The 23,243-nt window shown below is 37.6% G+C and overlaps 1 protein-coding gene across 1 annotated transcript in view; it reads right to left on the reverse strand.

The window, feature by feature from the left end:
* Positions 1-23,243, reverse strand: part of MBP (myelin basic protein) — an 88,953-nt gene that overhangs the window by 2,959 nt on the left and 62,751 nt on the right. The window contains exons 4-8 of the mRNA XM_018070021.2: positions 15,390-15,820; positions 3,087-3,194; positions 2,566-2,601; positions 1,956-1,988; positions 862-984 (exon numbers count right to left, since the gene is read on the reverse strand). Coding sequence (XP_017925510.1) covers positions 862-984; positions 1,956-1,988; positions 2,566-2,601; positions 3,087-3,194; positions 15,390-15,820 — 731 coding nt within the window. The remainder of the gene's footprint in view (positions 1-861; positions 985-1,955; positions 1,989-2,565; positions 2,602-3,086; positions 3,195-15,389; positions 15,821-23,243) is intronic.

Raw genomic sequence — 23,243 nt, forward strand, 5'->3', positions numbered from 1 at the left:
AATAGTAAGAGTCTGAGATTGGGATCTCAGACCTTCCGACTTGAAGGTGACTGCTGGTTGCATTCTTCATGTGCGAATAGTACGGTAGGTGATTTGTTATGAGTGAATGCTTTACTACCTTCGAGGGACAATACAGTCTTCGTCAAAGTACCTGCCAGTGGATATGATGTGTCTGTTTCCTGACACAGAATATGAAAAATCCTCACGACTGACCTTTCTTCCTGTACTGTTTTCATTTATTGGCTGTCTTGGTGGAGCTGTGCTGTGACTTGAAATGGTGATCTGAACCAAATTAAAGATAATCTGACCAAATGTTCATTTTTCGTATGACACAGTTTTCCAATTTGCCTGACTTAAGTGGTGTTGCAAGTTGCTGTACTGACATATTGTAGTTCTCCCACCTGGACTGGGAACAAGCAGGACTGCTCAAGTTGTTACTGCATCTCAGCCAGGTGTATCACTGCCTTGTACTATCTTTCTGCAGTTGATCAGTTTGCTTCAATTTTCACTATTCTAGATAATTTAGCAGCAATAAGCTGTGTCAGCTCATTTGTCTTCTGTATTCCAGCTCATTTGTGTGTTCAATAACAACACTGATCCTGGTGCAGGTCTTTGTGGGACTTTGTGGACTTACCTTCTTTCCTGATGGTAACTAACTGTGTATTTTTACCTTTGTTTCCTGTCATGTAAGTAGTCACTAAGCCATGAAATAACCTTCTAGTTTATCCATGCAAATCTAATTACTTCAGAAGCTTTAAGGAAGTGTGGCTGTTTCAAACATGGCAGGTTCTGGAGAGGTTTGGCTTCTCTTTTTCCTGGACTCAATTTTTTTGTACTTAAGAGTAAGTTGTTGTACTTTACCAGTTTAAAGATTCTGGAAAGAGTGCCCTGGCCCTCATGATAGGATCCCTTATGTCCCTTGTGAGCAGATTTATGCTCATAGAATTTTCCGCTTCCATATCCTGGCTTGTGTCCTTCACCACCCTGCAAAGAAAGATTTTCATGTATATTGCAAATTGTCACATTCAAATTGTCATATATACATTATAATCTTTGTTTGTGATCACTGAAATGTAATACTCAAATGAGGAATTTGGAGGTTGTTGGAATAGAACAATCTTTTATGTAATAAACAAGTGAAGAAACAGGTTAGGAAATGATCTGAATAGACTCAAATCTGAGGGAAGCATCAATCTGTAAAAAATGAATTCACAATCAAAAAATGAATACTTGGAAGGTTAACCTGCATGACAAAATATGTTTTAATTTCACAAGTTCTAAGATGTCAAACATATCAGCTAATTTGTAGTGTTCTGATAAGGAAAAAAAAGCTTAATGGCTTGAAGACTGGTATTTTGTCTTAAAATGCCAGTAATTTACATGCCATCTTGTATAAAATCAAACCTGTGGTAGAGAAGTACAATTTAATTAGTTCTGAGAAACTGTGGAAAGAATTCGTCTGGTCGCTGTTTAGGTAGATCACTTTTTTACTGACAGGGGTTGCAAGGAAAGGTGGGACAAAATACTTGGATTAGTGACAGTGTTAGTTTTGCAGACTGTATAAGAGCAGTTTGAACTGTGGAATAAGCACTTATCCCATCCCAGCACTCCCTCCCATTTTTGTCCATCCCAGAAAAAGAAAAATGCAACAGATGAGTCTTCTAGAACTCTTAAAGGAGAGCTTTGCCATGCATTGGATTTTGCTCCCTTTGTGCTAAAGCAAAAGAAATTATTGCTGCAAGAGCTGTCAAGTTGCTGGATAAGAGCAAGCAATACAATTACCCATCTTAAAGTGCTGTGGAAGGAGGGAGGAAAGTGGAACGGGAAAAGCAAAATAGCAAAATAGAGACAAAACAAAATTATCACGTTGCCGCAGCAGCTTGAGGCAATGGAGCAAGATATGCTTTGGCCTGGCAAATAAAATGGCTGTTACTGAAAGCACATTCATCACCTACCCAGCTAAATCTGGTGAGGGATAATCCTCTTCCCTGTACATGCAAGAAATAGAAACAATGACATGATGATCACTATGGAACATAGCATCTGGGTGTGCCATACACAGAAGAAGATGAAAAGGCAGCAAAAATAATTAAATAATGGCCAGATAATGAGGCAGGAGTTGAAAACAAGTCTACAGTCATTTCACGAAGCAAAAAAAGGTCAAAATTCATTATTGTAATTACAAGAACTGACTTTACTAGCCATGGTTTGTCAGTATTATGTATTGCAAAAGCCAACTGAGCTTAGTAAATATAAGGACAGTTTCTGGTGGGTGAGGCTTGTTTGCAAGCATTACATTTTGTTACTTTATTACATAAAGCAATCACAGCATGAATTGAATATAAAAATCCCTATGAGTGGCTTTGATTTGTCATACCTCAAGTCAGAAAGTGCATGAGTAAGAGAACCATGGCTTCTATGTCTTAAGCCCTTGCTTTAAATTACTCCCAATGATACCTGTAGATTTTTACTTAGTGTCATTAAAGACAATGAATCAGGCTTGCAGTTGAATTAGTATGAATTAGCCCATAAATGGACGTTGCTTGAGCCCCTGAAATTGCTTACCTTTGCTTGCATTGGGGGAGGTGTACGGGGTGAGACCTACAAAGCAACATAAAAAAGTTGTAAAATGAAGGCAAAAATAAATTTAGGAAGTCATCAAGCCTTTTGCAAATTATCCAGGAGTTAAAAATTGTAATTGCACTGAGAAGCTCCTCTGCTGTCTTAGGATTTGCCTAGAACACACTGGATTTATGTCTGTCTTTAAGCAGTGATAATTCCTGAATACTGCCAGTGTTGAAGACACAAGGACAAAACCTGTATATGATGAAGCTGTATAATTGACATCGTTGCTGAAATTTGACTGGGCTAGTGGAGAGTTCCACATGCTTTTTTGGTAGCATTACAGTATTGTTTGTGTTCCTAGGTAAAAATTATTTTTGTATTTGAATGGCATAATGAGTGCAAAGGCACAGTACAATTAACGAGGCTCAAAATAAAGAGTAATGATCGGGGAGTGATGGTTGCTGATGGATCCTAAAGAAAATATTTCATTTTACTGCATAACAAGCGAAGGGGAGACTTACAATGTTCTTGAAGAAGTGGACTACAGGGTTGTCATCAACAGGCCGGCCATGCTGAGATCTCTGGGGGATGGACCCGACGTGGTGGCTGACCCTGGCTGCATGTATATCCTGAAAAACAGAGCAGGCATATCACTGAGTCAGCTGGGAAGGACAGATTATCAGTGATGGTATGAGGAGTCGTTTTCACCAGGAATGAAAAGAAGAGAAAAATGCCTTGGAAATGTACAGAGATTGCACCCTAAAGTTGTCAGTGCTATGAAATGGCAAATACAGAGTGTGTATATGGACATATGTTGTGCATACATATGGATGCACATGTTTTTAACATTACAGCTCAGTGTGGAATTAAGCCTGTTACTGGAAAGTTTAGGTAGCAGAAACCTTTTAATTTTACCTAAGTGGGGAACTTTTCTTGAGGAGGATAGTAGAATGTAATTTTAGAAATTAAACCAGAAATAGAAAAAAACCTTAAAATTATGTTAGGTCATTTTTCATGGTAGAGCAGGAATACATCATGTATCATTTCTCAGTTCCCAAAGACTACATAACATTGATGAACATAACACTGCAAGAACAATGTGGGGTTTTTTTTAGAATAAGGAAATCAAGTGAGGCCGACAATACTTTCTATTTTCAGTAGGGCTTCCTGGGCAAGAGTCCATATTAAGTCAGATATATTGTTTATAAGATTGATCTCCATAGGAGAAAAAAGCAATCAGTGTAGAGAAGTTCAGCTGGTTTTTATCAGGGTTGTTTTTTTGCCTGCTGATGACATGTAGATACTGTTTTAAAAGCAGGAAATTCTAAGTTTTATGGGATCTGTTGGATCTCCGCAGTGTCAGGCAGGCAGCCCTACTTATACTTCTGCAGCAGTTTCTGCTTTGTCATTAGTTCCAGTGTTGCCAAAATATCCTCTGTGGCCATGATTAGGAAGAGAGAGCCAGTAAGCTGCCAACAGGTGTTTAGGGAAAGTTACTTCAGCCATGTGTTTGTCTTGTTAATGTACATTCAAATTGCCCATTGCTTTGCCTTTGAAACCAGCTGACTGCCATGTCATTAGGATAAATAACATGATAAGTGCCAGATCTGAACATCCATCATTAGCAGCAGAAACTGGTTACCATCCAACTGCACAACTATTACAGTGTATGAAGTAGAAAACTTTAAAATCAGATTTGATTGCCTGTGGGCTGTGGATTGCCACAGGCATGGAGAAAAGCTGGCATATAGGGTTTTAGAGTTTAGATCAGGTTGAGTTTCTTGAATTTGGCATTCTGATCAATTATTGGGTGATATCAACTTGGCTTATTGAAAAGGTCATTATGCTGTAAATACAAAGTTTCTTCTGCCTGCAGTGCCAAACATCATCACTGTCTTTGATTGTCTCCCTTTTTAATGTGAATGAAGCAGTAGCAAATCTAAAGTAATTTTTAATTACTGTTCTGAGTGAGTTTAAACAATGTGTTTCCTGATTTACAAATAAAGTGCTTTCATTTAATCTTGTCATCAGCAAACATCATATGTCTTCAGGATCTTTGATATTATTCTCAATTCGTGACAGGTAATTTACATGTTTCCCTTCAATTCATTGTTGGAATTACTCTTTCACCTGTAGTTTGTTTGTCCAGGTTTTGGATCCTAGGGGCAGAGAGCAAAATCCAGCGGTGTTTTTCTGATCTTGCTCGTATTTATGTAATAACTGATATCTATAGGTGTTAAAAGGTAAATTAGAACAGATTCAGAATGAAAAGAGAAAATATATCTGGTTTATCCTGCTAGGATTTGTTACTGGGATGGTGTGATAGAAGTGGACTTTTTTGAATGAAATCATCCAGTAGTCATTGTACATTTCATTAATACATTCAGATCATCACCATTTATCTTTAAATATTCTTTAAGTGCTTGACCTTAAATGATATTCTTATTAAAACCTAATAGGAATAGAGAAGAGCAACCATGTTTTAGGAAGGGATGAAATTTACTTCTTATTTCTTTGTATTACTGGTCTCTATTGCCCAGCAGCTGCAGCGAGTTCTCCCTGCATCTCTCGCAATGTTGTAAGGAATTTCAGTCTTGAGGGCATTGCCAATAGAAAGTATCTTTGGCTTCCATATCTATGTATTTTGAAATGCCCTTGCAAAGTATAAGTTGAATTCAGAGCCCTTGGGTACTGCTGGTGAAGTTTAAAATGGAGATGCCTCTGTTTGTGCCCTTAAAGAAAATTTAAACATACAGTAATTTTTCAGTAACTGAATGGGAGAACACTCAGCTTTTCCCGTTCCCAGTTATTGTTATGTTTGACCTTAATAAAGGATCTCTACTAAGTCAACTCTGCTGTACATTCAAAAAAGCCAAAAACAACCCTTAGGCTCAATTATCTTAATAGATAAAATTTGCCAGTACTGGAAATCTAAGCAGTAATTGGGAGATCTCATGACACAAATGCAGTTTGCAACTTCACTGTGAAATTATTAGTTTTAAAGATTAATAATGTAACTAAGAATTCTTAAAAATACATGTAAAATCTCCACAGTTATCCTGTCACACGGAGTGATTCAATATTGTAATGTTTTGCAGTCTTTTCTGGTGCTGCAGAGGAAGGTTGCACTGGTTTACTCTGTCACCTACCTTAGGCATGTCAGCCAAAAAGAGAAAGAGTAACTGTGAATACAATGCAAAGAAAACATGCAGGTATTTTAAGTCTCAACGTTAGTTGGCATGGCATTCCCTGTATTAGCCATCTACTTTCACATCAGACTAATTACATTACATTTACTGACACAACCTGTATTAATACCTTGAAGGAGCCATTAAAAAAAAAAAAAATTAAAAAAAATTGCAACTTCTTTAACAGTATGTGCTCCACTTGGGGTTTTCTGGAAGATTATTACATTTCCAATTTACCTGAAGATACCTGTGTGTGTGTGTGTGTGTGTGTGTGTGTGTGTGTGTGTGTATATATATGCACACTTTTCAGTGTTGTGCAACAGCTGACTCCGGGTATAAAAAGTATAAAAGTTGTTGTTAAGCAGGCTTGTATTTAGTGATGAAATCCCATGAAATCCATCCCTGACTTCGCTTGCTATAAACAGGGTATGTCAGATCTTGCAACTCATTAAGGGAGACTTTTAGATGCATATTATAAGCTGTCAGTGGGAGCTCTCATCCTCCACAAGGGGATTGCTTATAGCTGAAGATCCCATATATGTGTAAATAGAAACATAAAGCTCTAACTTCTACTCAGTTTGTTATAAGCTTTAGTGACAATAACAGTATTAAAATACTTTGGGTTGGGAGTACTTGCATTTACAGCTTTTTTTCAATCCCCTTCAGTTATTACTGTTAAGTGGTTTTGTTGCCTACTTTAGGATGTGAGATGAAAATCTAAACACATCCTATGTTGTTTCTCTACTGGCAAAATCCAAATACATATGAAATAAGAAATAGCTGATTTAAAATGTAGTCAAACTAAGTAAAGATTTTTGACATTCATAAGAATGAAAAACAATTAACATTTCCTTGGTCCAATGGATCTTCTTCACAAGATGCCCAGTGAGTCAGTGTGCATGAATTTAAAAGAAATCATAAAAAAATCAACAAATTTTAGATTCATATAGACATGAAAAGTACATTTAGATTGGCTTAGAAAACCAAACTGTTCCGCAACCTACAGGATGTAATGCTTACCCAGCCCCACCCCCCCCAACTAAGACATTTTCAACCATACTGGTAGACTAAAATTAGCTTTTAAACATCAAGTGATGAAACACCTCTCATCAGGTGAGAGGCTGAAAAGGCTGAAAGATTATTTGTAAGCTACTCAGCTGATTTTGTATTAGTCCTCGAAGTGGATTCTGAATCCAGACTCTAAGGAAATTCCTACCCAGGTTTGAATTGCTGTAGTTAGTACCACTTCGAAACAGTATGCTAAACAGGAATTGAGACACATCCTTTCAGTAAGTCTTATTCAGTGTTTACATTTTGGTTGTTTTTTTTTTTAATGAGGAAATTTTATTATATAGTTTGACTAGAACAATCTGACAGGCACTTGAATATAGAAATTGCTTCATCTTGGAATTTGGAGGGGCTTTGTGTTCCTGGGCGTAGCTGGCACTGTGTCAGAGCCCTCCAGTGCTACTAACCCAGCCTCTCATCAGGCAGCAACAGAACATACAGCACGTGTCATGTGAGGATGTATTTTTCAGTGCTTATTCTAGTAGTAATATAATTTCTGTGAACATGCACTACTAAACCAGAGCTGTGTTATACCGGTGTCATTGCTTCAATCTTCATTCATGTACAACCCAAGTACCAATTTTCTCTTTGTGATGGTGTTTGTTCCAGGCTGTTCACAGCTTGCTGATCTGTTAAAAAAACCAATGTGGATACCAACATCTTCCCCACTGGCTGGTCTGATGGTGCCATTATAGTTAATTACCAAATTCAGCAGGCTTTTCTAATCGCTTTAAAAAAAATGGGCCACACATCCTTGTAATGGCACTGATAATTTTTACTAATGTGGAAATTAAGACAGAAATGAAATTACTTGCTCAAATTGCCCTTACAGAGGACAATTGGCAGCAAGAGAGATGTAGAGTACAGGAGATTCTGCCTTCCAGAGTTGTGCTGGGATTGTTAATACAATCTTTGTCTAGAAATAGGTGATAAAAAAAAAGAGGTAGAATTCTTACCAGAGCAATGGGAATAACAAACACGTCAGCAATGACTAGAGATGACTGAAAAGTAAGAAATGCAAGGAAGATAAGAAAGATGGCATGAAGGAGGAAACAATGGAGAACACCATCAGGAGAGGCGCCAGTTGATAATTCAGAACCACATTTCCCTATAACACACTTATTCTTAGTGCCTTGTTCACAAATTAGCAGGTTAAAGAATTACTGGATAAAAAAAGAAGAATCAAGACAGTTGTTCAGGAGAGAAATTCTAGTTTATGATGGAACCAGAGTGAGAGACCGGTGCCATCGTACCTTCTGGGTTTTTGCCCATGACCTCTTTATTCCATTGTTGTGACACTTGATAAATGATTCAGAGGCACAACCCAATGCTTTAATTTGCCTTTTCTTTTCTGAAGCATTTTTCTGCCCAGCATAAATCATGTCATTCAAATATTTTTCATGACAGAGGTTCTTTATCTGCTTGGACAGAGTCTGTGGTGCATATTCAGTATTGTCCTCTGTGTTGTTTATCAAGTTAGTATTGATGGCGTAGATTAAACCTTGTTGAAATGATCCATGGCTTGTGTGGGGTTTTTTTTGGCTGAGTTTTTGGTTTTGTTTGGTGGTTTTTTTTGAGAATGATCACTCCAGCAAAAAAGAGACTTTGGCTAGTATTCTCAGAGTAGCTTCTGCTACCAGCAGATTTCACAGCATTAAGGACTTAACTGTACATGGTCAAGATACAGAAGCATCCTAGAGCAGTATTCACCATGATAAATTTCTACTGATCACCTGTATATGTATTTGGTGGAGATGCATCTGTTTGTTGGTGCTGCTACAGTGAAAGAATGTAACATTGTGGATATGGCTATTGGTAAGAAAGCAGAAATTTCTAAATATTTCAAAAAGTCCCGTTCCTGTTTCATATAGTCATGAAACTCTTAGAATGAACAAGATAGGAATTTTTAGGAAAACAAAAATATAAATACTAGGTGCACACTATCCCTTTATAGCTGCTGACCAGAAATAAAGAGGAGAAAAAACCTTGATTTCTGGAAATAAACATTTCATCTCTCAGACTGCACACACTCACCCACCCACAAAGTATTTTATCAGTTCTCAACTTCGAAGGGACTGGCCCAATTTTATTTCTTTTCTGCCTTCAATAGGTAAGCAAATGACAAGCTAAACTCTTGTACAGGTTGTTAAAAGTACTATTGCCTGTATCAGCATAACTTGGAGAGAGCGTAAGTAAGGAGAGTTTACTATTACAAAAAATTAGACATGGCATGGTTCATAGCTTATTTCTTTTAACAAATACTGTCACTCTGAGGTAAAAATTCCAACAATAGAGTTAGTATAAAATAAAGAAGACAGATCACCCCAAACCTAAGGTTTGTACAGCTTCCAAGGCACATTAATTGTATGATGTGTCATCAGAAATGAAAAGGTAGATGCATCATAAGCAAAAAGTTAAAGAGAGCTAAGGCTCATCTTGGGTCTGCAGAAGTAATTCTGTGTTTTACAAATGTTTTTAAAATTGCTTTGTAAGAAATTCAGTAAAATCACCTAAAAATGGCAGTGGACGATTTTTTGTGCAGCTCAAAATGAAACCAAGTAACTTTTGAGAGAAATGAGTAACAGAACATGTCTAACAGGAGACCATTTCAGGAACAACATAAGATATTTTGCATGACTACACAAGATGAAAGCCAGAATTGTCACTAATGGTATGTCATGACAGAGGTACAAAACAAAGTCAGTGGGGAAAAAAATGCTTTTGTCTCAGTTTTCTATTGGGCAGTGTTTACCATGGTACAATCTCAAAACAACTGAAGAACAAAAACATTAATTTTAGCGTCATAAGATGTCAATTGCTAAGGATAATGCAGTACTTCCTTTACAAGGAAATAATATATGTGATGGGAAAAAACCCCAATATAACAGATTTTAGTCTAAAACTGTTTCTTTTTTATCAGATTGGTTCATCTGCAGAGAAATAAACAAATGGAGAAAAATTCAATGTTAGGTAAAGAAATACCTCATGTTACATTTTCACTAGATCTATTTGACCTTCTCCCTGCCCCTCCCACTTGTTTAAACAAACACCCCACCACCTCCATATATAGTAGGAAAATTAAATCCAGACCTTACTCTCAGCTGGGGTGTGGGGCCCTGCAGGTGAAAATGAGAGGAATTGTTGAGAACAGCCAAGGCCAGTTACTACCAAAAGACCCAAAAGCTGACCCTCCAGCAGCCATGCCATTAGGCTGAGGCCCAGGCAAAGTGCACCAGCAAGCCTGGAACTTCACCAGGTGCTCAGAAGAACCCTTTGCGCTCTTCTTCAGCTCCCACTTAAACTTGTTGTTATTACTACTACTATTATTATTATATCATACCTGTGGATAGAAGACTCTAGAAAAAGTTAGGCAAAAACTATACTGAAATATCCTGTTTGTTAGAAGTTCAATGAAAGGGGGAAACCTTTTGATGCAAACTGATTAGAAACAGAGACCTTTAAAATGCTTCAGTTGATTAATGTGTATTTTAGCCTGAACATGTTGCTAACACATTTCTGAATTTCAGAGGCAAAAAGAGACCATATAAAAGACAGTAAAAGCAGTGAAGCCCATTGGCTTTTCCTGTCTGCCCAGTCATGATTTTCTCTTTAACTTGTAATACAAATCAGCAAGCCCCAAATACTTTGTCCCATTTCTGAACAAACTTTGCCATGCAGCTGCTGCCAGATTGAGAACAAAGCATCACTAATACTTCACCAAAAGTTAGTGCTTACATTTCTAAGCATCACTTACAGAGCATTTACTTGGTCCAACTCCCAAATTCATTTAGTTTGTAATAATCGCTTTAAGCAGTAATTTCCTTGAAAATGCAAGTTCCAGTACATTAAATAATGTGTTAACTATTAGGCATGAATAACATGTATATGGCCATACGTGTGTTAAATGAACATGTCAAAATCAATCCTATGTAATGTTGGCTCCTAAGTGTACTCACCTGTTAATACTTTCTGGTTTTGTATGGGTGACAATTTTTTCAACCAGACAGATCTAAAGCGTTCAGAGGTTCTACCACTGCACAAGCTAAATGAGATTCAAACTGGCAGTTCTGATACATTAATTCATGTTTAGGTATTCATCATTCATTAGTACCTGCTACAAACAAGAGGCCAGATTCAGTTCCCATTATCATAAACCGAGAACATCAGATTTAGGAGCTTCAGTTATTCAAAAACCCAGTCCTTTCCTTCCAGAAGGCAACCTCTTTTTATTTCTGTCCCATGAACTGTCTCAGCTGAATTTTGGAGAAGAGCATACAGCCTCTTTTAATGATCTGAAAACCCATCATGTACAAGTAGTAGTTTGTTGCAACTTCTGTTAATGGATTAAAGCATTTAAAACAAATTAAATCATTAGTACACCGGTTGTTGTGATATAAACAGTTTAATGAATACATAAAGCACATATAAAGCAAAAGATTAAAACAAAATTATTGTTACAACCACCATAAACTATATAAAAATATTTTTTACAAGCACACTGCTTGCACAGCAGGTTTTACAAAACAGAGTATCACGAGCAATACCACTCCCTGAAAAATCAGACTTGGAAATAAAAATCACAGTAAGTATAAACTTAAATCAATGTGAGTCTGACTAGTATACAATGTGATTTAACTCCTTTTCAAATTCTTCACGGTGCTGTAGTATACATTAAAGCTTCCACAGCAAATGTATATAGAGTTCAAGTGCAAGAAAAGAAAAATTATTAAATTATTCTGATTAATTTATCTCTCCCTGGCATTATTTAAAACTGTGGTTCCTAAACTTTTTGCCTGTGCATATCTATTGCAACCATTTTTGTAGATCCCTGTTCCAGCAACTGCTTAACTTAGGAGTGGGTTTGGAACTGTTGTTTCAGAAATTCTGATCCCAAACCCTGATTCTGCTCAAGATGAGAAGAACTTCAGCCCAGTGCTCCTCATACCTTTTATCTGTCTATAGGATGGGGAAGCCCCATCTCTTTCCGTATTCCTTGCATCCAGACACACAGATATTGGGAAAGAAATATAGGAGCAAGGCTTCATACAGGCAACAGAAGAACTTTACAAGATTGCATACAAAACTGAAGCAAAATGTATAAGAAAAACTGATTTAATCTTTCACTAAGTCTGGTCTTAGCCTGTTGTTTACTGTCACACACAATATTTTGGTTTGTTGCATTTGTGTCACAAACGTAGTTTTAAGTTTAGTACGTTAATGCATAATGTTAAACCAGGACAGAAAAGTTCTTGTTTCACAATCCAAACTTTAGTAGGAAAAAAAAAAATCATAAACAAAAGAATTACAAAAGCATAAAAAGCTGCATCAAAGAAACAAAATAGCAGTCAGTACATACTGAAGTTGAATACAGGCTAGAATCTAGGAGGCACAGTAAACATTTGATCATTTTAACAAACTTGCTTAGACGCTTTACAAATGTTTAGATAAATATTCTATAAAGATTAGGAAGGAAATAATTTATCCTTATGCTATTCCCTCTCGCATGCTTTTTAAAATGTCTGCACCACAGTTTCTTTCTGTCACCATTTTAAATTCTTCTTTAGTACAATTAAATTTGAGCTGTGCACAACAGCAGTTTTGTTTAGAATATTCTGTCTTAAATTTTTTTCTTAAAAGTACAAAATTCAAGCTGATTTTGCTTGACTTTCGGCTATCCAAAAATATTGATGGGGTTTGGATTGGGGGAACAAGGGCCACTGTGCTTACTGTCCCTTAGAGAAGGGGTATTTCTGTACATTCCAGTATTTCTATTTTTAACAACTCCCATGCACTCTTAATTTAACTTCAGAATTGCAGGGTAAGGGAGAACCTGTTCCATAGGAGTAGAGGAGGCCATGAAACAGTCCCAGCATTGTTCCTACCCCACCTTTCTGTACACAATAGTGAATATTATTCATTAACATGTTTCTTAGCCATGGTTGCAAGAAGAAAATGCCTCCACAAAGAATTTATGTGTTTTGCTTGAATGTCAGCCCTGTAAATCTGTACAAAGAGCAAGTGTTGTCTTTGCATTCCAGTGCTTGCTGGTGTGGGTAGTGGAGATATACACTCCCACTGGGGCATGGACTGGCTGAAAAATGAAGATTACAAGAAAGGCAGCTGCAGAATTGCTTTGAAATGCTTCAAAATAAATCAAAAACAAGTGCAAACAAATGAACAGTGCAGCTCTAGGAACTTTTGCATTTCAAGCCTTTGAAAGTCATCCTTTAAGGTGCTTTTCTTGATCTTATTTACCAAAGACCTGTTTACTTAATGGAGTCTGGAAACTGCCAAAGGACTTCATTCTATTTGAAGTCATCCATGAACACCATCTATCAGTAGTCATACTCAACAAAATTCAGCAAATGACAACAACTATTTAGGGTTTAAGCACAAGTAAGACTATTAGCCATCTGGATTTCCCCTGTGTACACATGTATAAATAAATGACACCACAAGGCTTCCTTGATACAAGAAACCAAAAGGCATTGTTTCAAAGGCTAAATAAATAATAGTTGAAACAACTGTCTGTGCCACTTGCTCAATACTTTCTACACTGCCCTCCCATGAGAGAACTTCCTAGGAATGTTTCCTAGGACATGCATCAATATTATCATTGTGTGGAACAGTGCTAGAGATGCTTTGGCACTGAAGTCCTAATGTGATTGACTTTTGCCAAGATAATAAAACTTCTCTGGGCTTCCAGCTCAGATCTGCAAGTCAGGACTCTGTAACACTACGTGTAGTTGCTCTTAAGAAAAATAAAAAAGTACTTCTGGTGGGTAAAAAAAATATGTTAGAATTGTCCATAATTCTGTACTGTTTTGCAGACATTTAAGTGCTTCAAAATAGCACTTTACTGAACAGCAACAGAGATAAAAGGGATGATCTCCTCCCCTCTCATACATAATTATGTAGAGATCTGTAGAGAATCATAGCAATCTTGTTCATGCCAAAGGATAAAATACATAATTTGTACAACTCGCAGTCATTTTTTAGCCATTACTTCTAAAAAGTGAGTTGGCTGGTTTGATTTATTGCCAAGCAGGAACGTACATACCTCTGTGTATTCCGTATGCAGAATCTAACTTTTTGGTATCGTTTCCTTTGTGTACAAAGAACATTTCATAAACTATTTTTCAATAAAACAGCAAGAGTTGAGCTAGCCAACCAGGTTCCAGAAAATAACAGTGTTGGGAACAGCCTCTGATATTTGCAGAAACTGCTTGCTGCATGTATGAACATTACATACCTACAGAAACAACTGCCTGGTTGCTAAAACTGACAGCAGCGTTACAGGCCCCGGTTTGTAAATGTGAACAATGAAAAGAACAAAACACACAGCTTGCTTAGTACTGACTACCAAGTGTGAGAAGCTGCTGGTTTTATGTTTCTAGAGTATTTTTCATCCAGTGGTCTCTACATTACAACAGCTCTTCAGGGAAGGGCTATTACACATTGTGGAGCTTCCAGGTGTGGAGCTGGGAAGTACACTGACAGCCTGCAGCTGTTGTACCACCACAAATCAGTTTTACACCACAGAGTAGTATGTACTCTGTCCCAGTGTAAAATTATAAGACAGCACATATCACAGGTTAGAAATACCGCATAGACCTCAAAGGTTGTCAAAGGTTATTCATGGGCCCAGTCAGCAATTATAAGCATTGCTTTTTGCAACACACAACTTAAGCAACTACAATAAATTCAGCTAAAAGAAGGTTTTACAGCCCTACAGCAGTTCCATTAAAATACTTATGTAGTGTGTGGACACACGAACACAAGACTCCTCTTATCATTTACGTGGCAAAGCATACAGCAAAAATATCTTAAACTTTGCCACTTGAGTAATAGTGAACTAATATGCCAGCTGCATAGTTTATCAGAGGAGGCAGGTTAATACTGGAAAAGGAAAGAATTCAATTAATAGCCTTTCATCAATACCTTGAAGAAATGGTTTGTTATAAAACTTCTAATAGGAAATGCTTGGAATATATCCTAACTTCTTGCCAGAATAAAGCAGCTGGACAATTTTGTACATCTGGGATTCAGGATAATATCTGTGAAGCCATCTCCTCGTCAGTGCTGTCAACTGAGCTTAAAACATGATTTTTCACAAGCAGGCTGAGAATTTGGCCACAATTCTTTTTCTAACATCTATTTCCAAGTTTGTCTCTCAGTTAGTGCCAAGTGTCTTGCATTTAGTGCTCTCATCCAGCTCCCTTTTGCAAATATTTAATAATAACGTACAAAAGCAGAGCATACAAAAACATACAATGCACATTAAATACTCATAAAAATTCTCTCAATAATGTTTCTATAGCCACCTGGAATTCTAATACTCCTTGTTACTATCCAGAATAGCTCCTCTTGTTTCCCAGATCCCAGATCCCAGCTTTTTTTGTTGTTGCTTTCAGTCTAAAGCCAAGCATTACATTACAAGTACCACCTTGCTGGCTAAGTCAACTCTTGCATTAAAGCAGTTAGACCTTTCTTTGAGACCCACCCTTCCTATTTAATTGTACTGTATTTTCCTGTAGCCTTTGCAGTTCTCTATTCCTCAGAGCTCACCTTGCCCGAGCCCCGCCGGGGAACATGTCTTTCACCTCCAAAGAATCTGCCCAGCGAGTCAAGTAGACCCGAGTCTCTGTGCCTTGGAGATCCATGTCTAGCATGGTCTATAGTGCTTGCAGATGCCATTTTTGATCCGTGCCGGAAAGAGGAGCGTTTTTGTGAAGCCATCAAATCCGAATTCTCTGAAGCTGCTGCACTGTCTTCTTGGATGGTCTGTAGCTCGTCTGACTCTGAGGGCCGATCTTTGAAGGTGTTGTCTTCTCTTCCTGGGGCATCTCGGGAAAAGAGGCGGATCAAGTGGGGGCGACCAGTCGTGTCAGCTGGGTTGGCCTCAGGCCAGGCATTCTTTGGGTCTGCTGTGCCTTTGGAGTCTGTCACCGCTGGGTTCTTCGTGGAGGTCCCATTGTTCTGGTTCACATCTGCCTCTCCTGCAAACAACAAGGATGAGATATGAATACAGGCCTGTGAAAAACAGCCCTGGAACAATGCTGCTTTCTTTCCCTTGCCTTGAGATGCTCATTTCATACAAAACCCGTAATATGTGCAGTTGTAATGAAACTATGTTCTCTACCAGCCTTTAAGAACATTAAGCTATCTTGGAACTGAAACTGGGATGATGTTCTCACACAGATTTGCAGTAGTTCTAGGTGGGTTTTTTTGGTGTGGTGGTTTGTTGTTTTTTTTTAATGTAACATATTTATAAATAGATCAATAGATTACTTGAAGCACAACTGAAACTAACTTTCTTGCTGATGAGAGGCTTTCAGTGAACAATCAGAATTCACATACTGTCCCGTGAGGACTGCAACACTAAACTATGCCCTTTTTTTCCAGAACAGAAGGAAAAAATAAATAATTAAAGTGACACTGCAGATCTGTGCATTCGCAAGTGCACATTCCCTCTCCACGATGTCAGAGCTTTTGGCCCCATTTGGAATCACTCACTGTAACTTCAGTATGAATCAAACAAGCATAATGAGGGGAGGGGGCTCTTTTTCTACTCTTCAATTGTCCTCACTTCAGAAAAGGTAGACAACGCTAAACTGCAATTTCTGCTTGGCCTCCCATCACGGTTTTTCTCCATGTATGATTATTCTGGCACTCGGGGTGCAATGTCCTAGTGCTGAAGGCCTAGAGCAAAACTGTACAATTTGCATTTAGTGCTTGTGAGAAGTGATAAAAAACAATTATCAGAAACTGACAAGCTTTTAGTCAAGAAAGGTGCCAAGAAAGACCCTTGTGGTGAAAGTGAAATGCCCGCTGCCTTCTCCACAGCCGAGTTCTGATGCATGCAGTAAAATATCTGAAAAGCATCAGCTGCAGCACAGTTAGCCCTTTACCTGTAGTAGCTCTTTCTATCAGTGATAAAAAGATTTACTGAGGTTTTTTTTTAGTCTATACTATGATTCCTACTGTTCTAAGTGGAACTGCATCCACTGATGAATATGTCTTATCTCTACGGAACACCAAAAGAGTATTAGTAGGTCATTGCTTGAGAAGCAACCTTCAAGCACAGATACTTCTCACACACTCTGTGTCAGAAACATCTTTTGGAGTTAAGGACGCTCAGAATTTCAGAAATAAGCTACTGTTAGTCATGTGTTACCTTTAGAGTCTGCTTATTATCTTGTTACATCCTCATTTGATTTGGTCCTTGTTGCCATGGGAGGGAAAGGATCTGGTAAATACTGTTATGTTTTTGAAGTACTCTGGACTCCAGTACTTTGCTGATTCACCAGAGCAATTTCAGTTATTGACAGTTATTTCATATGGTTTTGCCCACCCACAGGACAGCAAAGAAAACTTTTCTAAGGCTGAGAATAACTCTTAAATAATATTATGGATACACACACAAGACAGTAATGATGGCTTTTGCAAATAAACACCTGTATGTAGGTTACAATTGGTTGTAACCAGCCTGCTAGTTTTTCATATAAAAACATAAAGTGCAGTTTTGCTGTGCAATATTTTTTTTATTTCTGTGAAAACTACCTAGAAAATGTTAAGGGACTTCAAGAAAAATTTTTTTGGTTAAAATATCTGAAAGTATCTCTCAGGAATACAATTATTTATCCAACACTAACTGTCACTGAAGACCTCATTAGTGGGGAAATATTTGCTGGCAACTTTGGGACTTGGGTTTCCCTGAAAAGATACTCTCAAACTGTTCATATACCCAAATTATTTTCTTAATATAACAAAAGAAAAGTAACTAGCTTGGTAACTAGCTTGGATTTGTGGCACATTCTAAAACTGCAAAACATTTTAAACAGCAACTCTAAGCTTAGATTCTATACCATAATACAAATCCATTCAAGGACAGAAAAAGAAAAGCAAACAAAAGAGTTATTGTATATACCTAAATGCATTAACAAAACAGCAGAGCATCTGCATACTAATATTTTTTACAACAGTTGTTCTTTGTGTCACTGAATACGGGTATTGGTAAGCAACAAAGAAGGGTAATTGTGCCACAAAAGTAGCTTCTCCCAATGCATACTCAGTGAGCTATAAAGTATAAATCTTTCTGTATGCTTTATTTCAGTAATGAAAGCACACATTTAAGTTTTCCTCTAGATTTTCTGCATGCTTAAATCTTCTCTGATATATAGAAATATGTAAGAGATATGGTTAGTATTTTTGCTAACTAATCAAAGTCTTCCAGTGAATCTGGAGAGACAGATCACTTTAATAATGTCTTAAGGATATACAGAATTAATGAATCATGTAAACATATGCTTATTTGTTCATTTAAAAACAAATATTTAGACTTCTATTACTACCCATTATAAATGCTGTGTATATGATACTGATAACATTTTTTGTTGTCTCTCCCTGCAAGATGTTCTTTGTTAAAATAGAGTATCCTTCCTGTACTGTATCGCTTGTACATAGAAAGTTGCCCAGGGAGGAAGAGGCTTTTTTTTTGTTAATCCTTATAAAATAGGATATAGCAGAATGCATTGCCATAGGCATTAACCAGAAGGCTATCAAAGTGTTTTCTATTTACATTTAATTGAATATAGTCATGGAAAGCTGTGCAAATGACAGTGTGAGAAAAGCACATCCTCACACTGGCCCAAAAGTAGCAGGAGGGAGCCAGACTGTGAGCAGGGATGTGACACTCCAGGCACGGCCGAGGACCATTCCCGAAGGCAACACCACCTTTCCACTTCCCCTTGCTCTGTGCCACTCTGGAGCCTCTGCAGGCACAATTTTTCCTGTAAGTGTTGGTCAGAGTGAACAAGGCCATTTGTTCCCTGTATACACAGTGACTTCCATAACGAGGAATACAGATGAATAAAAATTCTGAGCAGTCTGTTAATGAAACGAAAGCGAAATTTCAAAGGTGCTTTCAATGAAACAATATTAAATCCAATGCTCCATTGTCTTTAATAGGAGTTAGGCCCCATATAAGTATTTTCAAAACTACTGTGCCTTGATGCTCAATTGGACATTAATAGTTTATTCCATTTCTTGAGAAGCAAAATAACTCTTTTATGTAAGTTTCTAATTGGCTGGGACCTCACAGCTTCACATGGTTCAAACAACAACTACTCTCAAGGCAATGGAAACCTGTTGTGTGCAAAGTACAATTTCTAACAGAGACATCTTGGATACAAATATTCTTCTCACAGGTCACTTGGTGGAGTTGCTCTATGATAGTCTCCTTGTGTACACCTAACTGTAGTCTTCTTCCATACAGAGGACAACCTGTTAAGCTAAGAGTTTTAAAATAGATTACAAGTTTTTCATCTCCTCCCACTCCTTTCCAGTCTTGCTTTCTTGCAGATACTTGTAATTCCTCTCACATTCCTATTGCTGCTCCCTCTACAAATGTTGTAAAATAAATGACGAAAATGAAGCTGATAGAAGCTGAAGTACATTCCCCTACTTTAACTTCTCAAGAGAAGCTTAGATCAACAGTGACAGAATATTGCAAATATTGATTGTGATAATAAATGACAGGACCTTAAATATCTGTAAGAAATCTTAAGAATTAAGTATCATCTGCTCATTACAAATGCCAGAAAGTACCTTAATCAACTTTGTAACACCAAGTATTTAATATACTTTTATCATAACTACAGACTGCTGTGATTGATTACTAATTTCCTTTTCTTGGCCTCCTTTTCTCAGGGTATGAAGATGAAAATTATCTCACTGAACTAAAGGGACCTTTTGAATCAACCTTACCTTTTAGCTTAAGTCATATGTATTTATAAAGCACTGTTTTTCCACACATGAAATATAATGCATATTTGTCCTTTCTTCTTTTTCAGTCTTCTCTCTTCTATAAGATAGTTAAATATAATGCAATATAGTTCTCAATTCTGAGTCAACTCTATTTCAGTATGTTTACTGAAATGATGACAATAAAATATGAAGTAAAACATCTGAAATTTTGTGCTGATTCACCTGTTTTTAGTCACTTGAACAACAAAGGGTTACATCTAGAAATTTACCAACTTTGTAACAGCTAAGATTTCAAGATCTTTAGTAAGCTGTAACACTAAGGCATATGTATTAGTAAGTTTACCTTGCATTATTTAAGAGGTTGAAACCACTATTTTGGAAGATGTGGATTCTAGTAATATTTGTGGTACAATCAGGCATTTGAAAGAATGAAAGGTCAGAAAAAGGACATTCATCATCACTACATATATGCTGCAGCTGAGGATGTCTGGGTTCCCACTCTGTGTTGAGATAACTGTTTCCCAGTGTTCTCCCTTTCCTTTTTATGGAGTTAAGTTCTTTAGAAAAATGACCTTAAGGAATTGTTTGCAGGAAGTACAGCGTTAGGCAGTGCTGAGAGTCCTAATTCAACTCTGTCTTTGGATACTGTCATGAAGCCAAACACTTCCATTTCTTCTGCACTATCACTCTCAGCACTATCAAACTCTAATGTTCTTCAGTAGATGGAACAGTGGAGTGTGTAAATGAGGAGTCTGAACATGCAGCAGTAATTACAGACTGTGACCTATTACAAGAGCCAAGATCAAACAAAAAGCTGACCAATTTAATGTCTTTGGAAAAAGGATCCAAACTATTTGGTGCTCAGTGGTATCAAGTGTCAAAGGCAACAGTAGCAAAGCCATTCATCCTACAGACCAGTGCAAGTCATCCATCAGAAACAACAAGGCCAGTCATGGCTGCTCTGAGGAGCACTGCATGGTTTAGGATGCTGTGGGAACACCCACTGATCAAACTAAAGGAAGAAAGGGGATGACAGAATGGGTGCAAACCAGTAAACTGGTGCAGAGAACTCCAGCTCCTGGTTTGGACTTTTACTGCAGTGCTGTCCACAGTAGAATGGAATGCCTACAGCCAATAGGCTTCACTACAGAAGTATTTGCAGAGAGAGAGAGGAAAGAATTATGTCTGCATTGTTAAATCCGAACTGCAAAGCTTGATTCATCCTCATTATACTAAGACGCTGCAGACAAAAAATGGCTCTCAGCCTAACTTCACTAATATGGTTAGAAGGCAATATGCCATCAGGCATTTCAATTCACAGATCTAATTACTGGGTTTGTCTGATGCTTGTCAAACAGTTGGAAATCAATTTTGGAAAAATATTTCTGTTTGGAATAGATGACATGCAGCATCACTGTGACAAACAGCTGGTCATGGTTCTCAACGCAACTACAACTGATCTGATGGTGCATTTAGCCTTTACACAAACATTTTCCTCATTTGCTAGCAGAATGAATCCAGAGAAAAAATGCCAGTGTGTCTCACAATACAGATTCACATGAGTTTAACACTCCTACTGCAGTCAGCCAAGAGACCACTTCCATTACAGCTCGCTCTCCTCCCTCCCCTCTTTGCCAAAGCTTGTCACTTTCAGGTAAAAAAATTCCACCCAAAGGCAAATTTTCTCTATAGTTTCAGCATAACTGAAAGAAGAACATTTTTCTGCACAAAAAACTCAGCGTTCCCTACAGGTTAATCAAGCTGTAGCCCAAACCTCCACAAAAAATTAGAAGCCACCTGTTAAGCATAACATACGCTCCTTTGACTTTCCTCATCAACTGCTTCCATTAGACATTATGGAGCCTATAGGGCTCCTACCAGACTGGAACAAAAGGTGTGAGGGTGTTTCCATTCCATTGATGAGCTGAGTACACTTCTACACTGATCTGATGAGGCAGTGAATAAGGGGTCTGTTGTGGCACAATTTCCCTTACAATAAACCTTAGTACTAAAAATATGGGAAAAACTGCAAAAACCCACCTGGTCCAGTATTTACTAGTATTGAGTTAAATTGAATAAAAGACCAAGTTTAGTTCTATACTACATCTTGGGTCAATAAGGCTTACTGGCTGAGCCTGCTAAAAAGGATTGCACTGCTGTTAATAAAGGCACAACATATTTTTAGAGCTGACATTTGCTGTGGTCAGGTGAACAAAACTTCAACTTAAAATTTTACAAGAAGAATCTGACAAATGTTGCTTTTTCTGAATCCCTGATGCCTCATGGAATACCAGTTTCTTAGCTGTTCTCTGCAGAAAGTATTATGCCTCCTGAGAGTTGAAAACCAACAGGTCAAATAGGACCCATTAGACCTTTGTTAACACCCAAGGCTTGGCACAGTTTCTTTCAGACTCATGAAAGATCTCATTCCTTCAAGCCCTCCCTGGTCCTCTCCCACTGGAGAAAAGCTGCTGAGGTAGCAGAACTCGGCCTTACAAAAGAGCTGACATGAAAACACAAAAAGGTTTGATGGAGAGAAGGGAAATGTCAGTTCACATCCTGCTATGGAATCAACTGTCTTTGCAGGTATAGCAAGAGAAAGGAATGACACTTTATTTATATTATTTATGCTCAAATTTTTAGGAAAATAAATACTGCATTCACTTGGGTAAAATAGGAATTTGTAGTTTTTAGCATTAAATTATGCTGCAGGAAAAAGTATGAAAATCGCATATGAGAATATAAATTCTTTCAGACACTAATTATTACAGTATGAAAAAATAAGTGTGATTCCTCTCACTTTATTTCTGATACTAACCTAAAATGTACTCCAGATCTGCTGGGTAAAAAAACAAACCCTCAAACATTTGACATGCTGTGGCATCGATTCACAAGTGGCTATTTTGCTAGGTAAGAGATACAATAAAATCTCTCCTGAAATGACTAGCAACCTTCTTTCCAAAAGGCCAGTCAATGAAAAACTTGCTGGCTGCCAAAGGTGTTTCTAACAGTAGTGCTGTTCTTTTGACAGTGGGATAAATTAAACTCCCGAGCTGGCTTGACAGTTTCTTCTCAGTTCCCTCAGCATACCACAGAGCAGGCCTTGTCATCATTCTGAGATGTACCATTTTCAGCACTTCCCTCAGCTACATGAAAGGTATTTCTGAGAGCTCAGGAAGTGGAGATGGAAAGATTCAGCTGTGAAAGTAGTTTATCTTGAAGGTTGTCTATATAGGAGAAGTTATCTGCCAGAAGCATCCTTTACTACATACAGCACTGTTGATCTGCATAAGGACAATCAAACCATCGACCTCTTGGTAAGGGTCAAGAACAGACTTTTAGATTTTAAGTCCTGGGTCTAGTGTATGCATTGTTTGTACAAGCAGTACAAGTCTGCATGGGTCCCATCTAGTTAAATACACTTCTTTCAGTATGGCAGCAACTGTTTAAAGGTCATGTTTGTACTGAGGTAAATTGTAAAATTATATGTAACACAACCAGTAAATTATGTCCTTTAACAGCAATTATCATCTGCTTTCCTAAGTTTGCATCTTTCATTTAAGGGACCCAACGCCTAAAAGATAGATGCTGATGACAACACAAGTCAATACACTTTAATTTCACATATAAAAGTACTGTTGGAATAAGAAGTGA

The sequence above is a fragment of the Manacus vitellinus genome, unplaced genomic scaffold, assembly GCF_001715985.3.
Source record: "Manacus vitellinus isolate BGI_N305 unplaced genomic scaffold, ASM171598v3 scaffold_17_pilon, whole genome shotgun sequence".
In the NCBI taxonomy this organism is placed as follows: Eukaryota; Metazoa; Chordata; class Aves; order Passeriformes; family Pipridae; genus Manacus; species Manacus vitellinus.